Raw genomic sequence first — 8,469 nt, 5'->3', positions numbered from 1 at the left:
AATAGAGAGATAAAGGACCAAGCTGAATAGGCTGATTGTCTTTGTGCTTTTGAGCAGGTGCATTTTTTGGCAGTGGATGGGACTCAAAGGCCCTTCGTGTCATCCAAACAGACTAAAGAGCGGTGCTGACCTCTACTGGCTCAATATGAATGTGTGAAAAGTAAACAAAAAGCATGCATATTCAAGTTCCGAGTGCTGGACACGAATATATACCGAGGCTTTGGCAAACAAGTCTGAACACCAAGAAAAAGCATTGTCAAGGGAATTTATTGAATTGCTACCTCACAGCGATGGTTCAAGCATGAATGGCCTTCTTTGAACAAAGAAACAGCCACAGACTCCCACTACAAGTGCATACTAAATAGAATCTTCACTGTGTTTTTGTTGGCTGAACGCCTCTTACAAACAAACATTTCTAATCATGGCATGTATAAAATCATTATGGATTTTGCCTTTAAAAAAAATAAATCATTGTCAACACAGTGCAAGAGGCATCAAGTCACTAATCTATTAATCTGATCATAAGTAATCACAGTCATTTTTTTCTATTTGAATGTAAAGAGAAAATGCTTTTATTCCATAAAAGCTAAGAAATACTGCAACAGTTTGATTGTAAAGACTAAATAAAAAAGATACACAAGTCGCTTGAGAGAGAACACTTAAGGTTACTTATCAGGGGTTCCCAAACTTTTCCATGGCAAGGCCCCCCAAACAGTATTAGCTTCTGGCCGGGGACCCCCTTTGCAAACCACACGTATTTCGGGCAATCATGGCCATTTTTCTGTATGGCTGTAAAGCCAAACTTAATGTATGCTGCCTCATACTTTCTGATTTTAGTCGGCCAGTTCTTTCAGTCTCTTCCAAGTCAAAAATCTGTCCATTTTGGCTAAGCTACCTACACGCTGGCTTGAGGAGCAGAGCAGCTTGAGAACAGGCGCAAACAGCCAGGTCTACGATGTTTTGACTGGCAGCCAATCATAAAGACAAGCATGGCAAATAACATTTCGATATGATATATTATCATAAATTGTATTTTACAATACTGATTAAAAAAAAAATTTATAATGATTTTAAAAAAAAATTTATTCTATTTTTTTATTTTTGCATTTTTTTCTTAACTTCACTCCAATTTTCTGAGGCCCCCCAAGCGCCCCCTGGCAGCCCCCACTTTGAAAACCACTGGCTTAGATAACTCAAAATAACCATCTTTCTTTTTTTTTTAAAATCCTGTTGAAACCAATGATTTTAAACCATTTAGGTCACTTCCTAATAAACTAACATCATGCCAAAAAGCAGCACTTTGCTGCAGTGCACTACGTTCATGTTGGTAAGAGCACATTTGCCTCAACGGTCCTGAGATGAGCTTCCGTTGGCAGGTTTGTGGGATAAGGCCACTCAAGTAAAGAATGCATTAGTAGTACTGCTAATGTATCTAATCACTATGACAGGAAATGTTCTGAAAACTTCACAGTTATCATAATTTAAAAAAAAAGACTTCAAAACACAGACGGACCGATAGCAACACCTTAAAGTAAAGTAATCCCTTTCTCACCAACAGAAACTTAAAATAAGACATTTGATAAAAGGCACATTGATTTTTTTTTTTTTTTGCCTAATCGTAAAACATAATATGTAGTTCTTCAAGTTTCATGGTAATGCATTTAAATTTCTATTTCGAAATTAATGCTGCACTTGGATTAAGATTCAAATCCATTTTACAGAGAATAAACGGTACAGCGTGCAGCTGAATGAGGAATCTCAATGTTTTTATTAAACTCTCCAGGTTTGTTACCAATCTTAATCAATCAATCAAGTTTTAAAGACAAAATTATATTAAATTCACCAATTAAATAGAATTCTATCTGCCACGACTTAAATTGTTCCTTCACGTTGAGCTTTATGTTATAAAACTGAATGGATAACTGACATGTAATGTCCTTAAGTAAAACTTTATTCAAGACATAATTATCTTGTAGTGCGAGTGTTAACTGAAAATGAAGAAAAATTCATTCAGAAGATTAATTTCTTAGAAAATATTTCTTCATTGCAAACTACCTTTAAACAAACAAAAAAAATTAAGTAATATAGAAAATCTTTCCTGAGCAATGTCCACATCTTTGACGAAGTGAGACAATTCTATTACTTTGAATTTTAAATTATTCAGAGAAGAAAACAACAGCAGCAGCAGTGGCATTCAGCATTCATCCTTTTTCACAACCTAGCATGTGATTAAATTTCCTTAAAAGAAATATTGGGGCTGCTTTCAAAGTGCAAATCACAGCCAAAATATTAAAATCATCATCTCATTAACTCTTGTGCCCTGATCACATTCAGTCAAATAAACTATTTCAAAGAAGGAATAAATTATTCCAAATAGCTGTGACTTGGTTTAAGGTCATTTCTTAATTTTGAGGATGCTAAAAAAAATAAAAAATAGAGGAATAGAAACAATCAAGTGATTGAAATAAGATAAAGTTCAGAAGAATACATGAGGAATGGCATTTTCCGTAGTATCATTCGCAGATCCGATGAGTTTGCCACCTCTATAGACCTGGCGGAAGCCTAGTTTGCCCCCTGGTGCAGAGACATACCACATGACCACGCCGGTGGGGTTCACCGACACAACAAAATCAGTGGAGTCTGTCAGTGTGGCAGTTTTCTCAGTGAAGACATCAAAGACCTACACAAAAAAAAGCAGAAATAAAACAAAAGATATTCTCTGCAGCAAACTGAAAGATCAAGACTGATTTTATTAGTCATAGGTGCCCGGTGTATTGATGGTTCAAAAGCAATAATGTTGTTTGGCACATAAGTCATTTATATAGTTTAAATAAAAAAAAATAATAATTTTAAAACATTTAAAAAAAAAAAAATTCTAGTTTATTGGGTTGTCTTGATCAAACTTTTTCAAGTGAGACAAGAAAAATACAGAACCACACAACTGGCATACAAAAATAATGGCTAATAATTAGGGCTGGGCGAGTTAACTCGTTAATTATTTAACGCCGATAAATATTTTATCGCGCAATAACGCAGGTTTTTTTTTATTTTATTTTTTTTAATTAAAACTTTTTTTTTCTTTTAAACATTTTTTCAGGCTTTTATTTTGTAAAAGTCTGTTGCCGTCTGCTGCGGAACCGGAAAAGAAAGTAATCGGCGGATCCACCAAACATGGAGAAGGGTACGGAACTTTTACTCGGCCATTTTCGTTTTAAAGTTTCGACAGAACCAAAGTCATCTTTAAACACTGCCAAGTTGAATTGTCTTATCACCGTAGTAGTTCCAGTCTAAAATATCACTCAAAGGCAAAACACACAACTGATAGCAGCAAGTCATTCAAGGAAACAGACAGTGGAGCGAGGCTTCTACATAAAAATGCTGATGTTAAAAGTGTGTTTGCACAACAAATTTTATGGCACTTTCATTCATATGGCAGCACATTTAAAATAAAACTAAATGCTAAAGGCTATACACTACTTTTGAATTAATTTTGGGATTTTGCGTACAAATGCGATTAATCAGGGAAATAATGTGATTAATTAGATTCAAAATTTTAATCGTTGCCCAGCCCTACTAATAATAAGGCTGACAACTGACAAAGAACAACTATTATAGTGTACATAAAACAAGATAGGGATGTTCATAAGTAGGCTTATGACTAGGACACCCTCTGTTGCAGGTCGATGACTGATTTTGCCATTGTATCATCAGCTCTCCAACCATATTTCTTGGACACTTGGGTGAAGAGCAGAGCCGAGCTGTCAGCAAGCTATCGCCTGGTGATGAGCTGCAACAGGTGGCAGGGAAGGAAGCTGGACAGGGTCTGCGCACCCAAGCATCTAATGAGAGTGTGCTGAGAATGTTTGGCAGAGATCCAAGTTAAGCATATCCTGAACTCCCATCTCTGGCAGAGCTTCTCCAATATCCCAAAGGAGGCCGGGGACGCTTAGTCCAAATGGATTTCTACTACAGAGACGACTGTGTAGTCGTGCAGCTGTAAGAGTCTTGTCATGATAGCAATCCCTGAACCTGGTGTTGGGCACCTGAGGTGAAAAGGCCCACAAGCTGAAGAACTACTTGGACCGCTTTTTCAGCTAAGACAGAGGAAGGTGTGGTTCGCCTAATCTGTTTATAGTGGGGATGGAACACTGTTAATCTCGACTGGGGAATTAGTTTGCCAGTGGATGACTAGCTCAGTCGCGAAAGAGGGAGTCAGAGTAGAGTCCCTTCTCTTCCCAAAAAGTGCGAAAAGCATATGTGGCAAAAATCTGTGTCTCAGAATCAGCGAAAGAGGAGTGAATCAGAGAGGAAACTTTCCTTCCCGAGTGTAGAAAACTGTTTAAATGCCTGTAAATACATACCTTGTAGCTGCCTGTTGTGTAATTAAGTTGGTGGAGAGAAGTCTTGTAGCGGTAGGGCATGTCGTTACGACGGCTGAAGAATACTAGTGCACTGGCATTTTTTGACAAGGGGCGCCAGAAAACCTCAATACCGCTCTTCTCCTGGCAGAAAGAAAACAATCCGAACATGAGAAAAATGACACAAAAGCGAGAAAAAAAAACACTTTCCAGTACGAATTCCAACATTTTCATTTTCAATGTGTGGCAAGACGCAGCTAGTGGTGCATCACCTTTACGATGCGTCTTCCCTGGATGCCCAGGACATCTTGATTGATGCCGATGGCCATTTTGTTCTGCAGGATGAACCGAGCACCGCTGCTGATAGTGCGCAGATCATTGGACATGAAAAGAGGAGCAGCCATGATCGCCCACAAGGCCATCTGAGTGCGAGACTGGTCCATGCTGAGGCCAAAGTCACCGATAACCAGCTGGGGAGGGCAAAATTACTGGGTGAAACCAAATGGTCAAATTTCATACCCCAAGATAAGTTTTAAATAGATTTTAAGTTGTGAATTCCCCGTTTCAAAATGGGTTCCAGAATTCCCAAGAATTAAGCCTCCTGGAATTGACAATGAATTGGACAGCGAATATGTGGAAATTTGGACAATTCTAAACTCAAGGAACAAACCATATCCGGGTCGTTCCACTTTCCAGGTCCTGCTACAGATGCCAGGATGTCCTGGTTTTCAAAAAACCAGTCAACAATGTGGAGCACACTGTCCCAAGAATCCTGGATGTCACCGTAGTTACGCCACAGGTTGCAGATCTCCCCCAGCTGAGTGTAATTTACCTGAAAAAAAAAAAAAAAAAACAATCATGAACAACGTGAAAACACTGAACCAGTAAAACAAAAAATGGACCTCCAATATTAAAACATAGTATCATCCACACTAGTATTAATTCTTTTAGTAACACAAAATAGGAGTCAAATCTTCAGGTGAATAATGAATTTACAGAGTATACCTTTGGTGGCAGACCACCCTGGTAGGCAGGCCAGCTGCAGGAGTAGCCCATGGGGCGGCCCGTGGCATTTAAAGCCTTCGACATGAGAGGGTAACCTGAAAGCGCAGTGAGAGGTCAGATCAGCAACCCTTCAGAAACCACAACAGAAAACTAACCTCCAGTGCTCTTACCTTGCTCTTGCTCTGTGGCATTAGAGTAACAGCCATCAAATTTAACCATATCCACCTCCCATTCAGCAAACGTCTGAGCGTCTATTTGAATCTTGTCCAGCGGGGTGCCGGGGTAGCCACCACAGGTGTGTGTGCCCATGTCTCCATAGATGCCCAGTTTGAGACCCCTGTCATGCAGGTAGCGTGCCAGCTTATGGATTCCTCCTGGAAATCTGAGACGGTTCACCATCATAAACATTTTATTGCTTTGTTGTTATCTTTTGCTACTGGATGCTTGAATTTCTATACTCAAGTCTGAGCAACAGTTTTAGAATTTGAGGTTTTTCTATATTACAAATGTTTTTTGAAAAAAATGTTTGTAAGCATTTGTTAATAAACTATTTCTATGCAGTTTGTCTTGGTAATAATTACTATAAAGCTTATTTTTCCTTATTTTTTTTACTGTGTGAGCAGTTTGCTTCATCCACTCATGGTCACTTTTAAGGGAATCCAAATGTTATTTTTCTTCATTTTTTATTTTTGGTGAAAATAAGACACCTACAACGAAGCTGCTGACTAATGTGTTTTGTTAGTCATATGACTGTAACTGTTTTATAGAGGAGTTCCGGACTAGCGTTTCCACTGAGGAACCAAAACTTCCACAGTACGTGCACAGCCAAAGCGGTACCTCTTGGGGTCAGGCTGCAGCCGTCCCTGCTTGTCTCTCTCCATGGAGGACCAGCAGTCATCTATGTTCACGTAGACGTAGCCAAGTTCCTTCCAGCCATCTTCAAAGAGTCTGTCTGCCATGTCGGTGAACAGATTCTCACTGGGAGAAGGACAGCAGGGGTTCACAATTATCAGAACAACATCCATATTGTAATGTTGAGAATATAATGAGCTTATGTTGCATCATGTAAAGAGATTTGTTGGGTGCGTTGTTTATTTTGAGGTTGCCGCTTGTGTGGTGCACAGTATTTTAATTTTTTAAGGAAAAATTGCTATGATCGTGAGTAATAAAGAATCAATATGATCTCTAAGAAACCCATTCTAGATTGTTATATAGGGTACAAGCTAAAGGTCTGCACATGTATCCATTCATTTTCAAAGACACAGTTGTGCTCCAAGTTTGAATTGTTTCTGTACCCTCAACTTCTTTTTACGTGTGATCACGGTGTATGATGTGCATGTGATGGTGACATGCCTGATGCAGTTCTTGGGGTCATGGTCACAGTCAATGTTACAGCGGTATCGCTCCCACGCCAACCACCCCATGGGAGGGGTCCTCATCAGTCCATTGTCGAGGGCAAAAGTGGTCACAGAGAGCAGAGAGGAAAAGACTAGCACAGCTAAATGCATCCCTGCGGAGGAAATAAGAGATATTAACAGTGTGTGTTGGACAACATCAAAGATCACAGCCATTGTACAAAATTAAAAAGTTACTGAAGCTGACGTCCTGCACCACATGTAGCCACAACATCCCTTTGTTAGTGCTTTTCATTCAGGCACCTCTAACCTGCATAATGTCTTGTGACTGGGTGTGACTGAACTGCAGGCAGAAGCAACCTGGCAGGTGACACCTCCCTGTGTGTTTTAAACAGTCACCTGATTCACTCGGAACTCTGTGCTTCATGTATACGAGACCAAGCGTTAACAACATAACTGATATCATAGCTGAGGAAATACGTATCTTCATAGCATCTTCTTTTGAATTATCAATGCCATTCCCTGTCATCGAACTGAAGCTTTTTCGGAACATTCACAGAAACTAATTTAGAAAAGTTTAAAAAAAAAAATAAAAAAGGATGCCGTAATGCAATGCAATGTTGGACACAGTGAAACGATGAACTTACTGAACTGTAGAGACGGCTCAAAAATCACCGACTGGAAGGAGTCTCCTGAGTCCGTTCAGCAAAGCAGCGACTGAATTGAATGCTGTTTACTTTCGTCGAGGAGCTCCTTTCGGGAACGATATCTAACAGAGTGGCTCCTGTGATTAAGGAAGTAACAGTCACGTGACGCAGCGGGAGTGTCAGCTGACTAAAAGCAGGAAATAGGAGAGGGGCTATGTCAAGGGCTGTGGCTATGTGCTTATTTCATATCAGTGGCTATTCTGCAGTCTGTACCCACCTTGCTTTTGAAAATAAATTCCCACCTCAGAACATCTTTATCGGATATAGAACAAAATAAAACTTAAAAAGTAAATAAACAGACTGTAATTGTTGTCCTAAAGAAATAAGAACTGTTGGTTCGGTGTTCTTTTTTGTTCTTACAAATATAGCTTCGTTGCAATAATATACAAACGATTATACTGTTTCCACCAGGCTCCCAGAAGATGGAGTAAGATTCTGAAGAAGTGGATTCAGTTCCTGTGGGGTTAATAATTAATCTTAGTACAATTAAAAGTAGTTTGAAAAGTGCTTGTTTTAACTGTGTGTTTGTTATTGGTATTTTGGGAATGCAGCAGGGGGCGTAATATTTCAGCAAAAAGTCGACATACTTGCATTTCTTTTAACCATTGCAAATTTCTTTAACCCAACCAGTTTGTAGATTAATTTGACCGAGCTTTCGGTATGATCAATTGAGAAAATACAAACTCAAATCATAATATGTTTGCTGTGTTTATGAAGATGAGCTGCCACCTTTTTAAGTTGCTACAAACCTTGCATAGATAACAATATTTACAATTTACAATTTATATGAACAATATACTTCTCACTTATATTTTGGTGACTGGTGAAAATGAGGAAATTAATCTCTTTATCATTGGTTTATTTCAAAACATATTATCAAGGGTGTATTACCTGCGAATGAGACTGAGTCATAGTTTATGATTTTATATGTATATAAAAACTTAAGGAAGAGGGGAATGGCAGGCCACTGCACCAATACACACACTGGAGTTATAATGTTTTTTACACACTCAGCTCACCATGAGTTAAATGTGACATCAAACC

General features: G+C 38.9%; 1 protein-coding gene across 1 annotated transcript; it reads right to left on the bottom strand.

The window, feature by feature from the left end:
* Window positions 1-251: 251 nt before the first annotated feature.
* On the bottom strand, window positions 252-7,519 carry naga (N-acetylgalactosaminidase, alpha). Its single transcript, XM_075458936.1, has 9 exons — window positions 7,366-7,519; window positions 6,717-6,873; window positions 6,201-6,341; window positions 5,534-5,745; window positions 5,364-5,458; window positions 5,029-5,190; window positions 4,631-4,828; window positions 4,362-4,502; window positions 252-2,680 (listed from the first exon to the last, which is right to left on the bottom strand). Exons 2-9 carry the CDS (start codon window positions 6,869-6,871, stop codon window positions 2,477-2,479), a joined length of 1,308 nt encoding a protein of 435 aa, XP_075315051.1. The 5' UTR covers window positions 6,872-6,873; window positions 7,366-7,519; the 3' UTR covers window positions 252-2,476.
* Window positions 7,520-8,469: the final 950 nt, after the last annotated feature.

This window comes from Odontesthes bonariensis, chromosome 24 (assembly GCF_027942865.1).
Source record: "Odontesthes bonariensis isolate fOdoBon6 chromosome 24, fOdoBon6.hap1, whole genome shotgun sequence".
Lineage (NCBI taxonomy): Eukaryota > Metazoa > Chordata > Actinopteri > Atheriniformes > Atherinopsidae > Odontesthes > Odontesthes bonariensis.
This window is presented reverse-complemented; position numbering and strand designations above follow the sequence as displayed.

What these genes read in the sequence shown, in the direction of transcription:
- naga (XM_075458936.1), bottom strand. Translation starts at nt 6,871, where the DNA reads ATGCATTTAGCTGTGCTAGTCTTTTCCTCTCTGCTCTCTGTGACCACT. An exon ending in GACCCCAAGAACTGCATCAG is followed by an intron (nt 6,342 to 6,716) that starts GCATGTCACCAT and finishes TCCTTCTCCCAG; the next exon opens with TGAGAATCTGTTCACCGACA. An exon ending in ACACAACAGGCAGCTACAAG is followed by an intron (nt 2,681 to 4,361) that starts GTATGTATTTAC and finishes TTTTTTGTGTAG; the next exon opens with GTCTTTGATGTCTTCACTGA.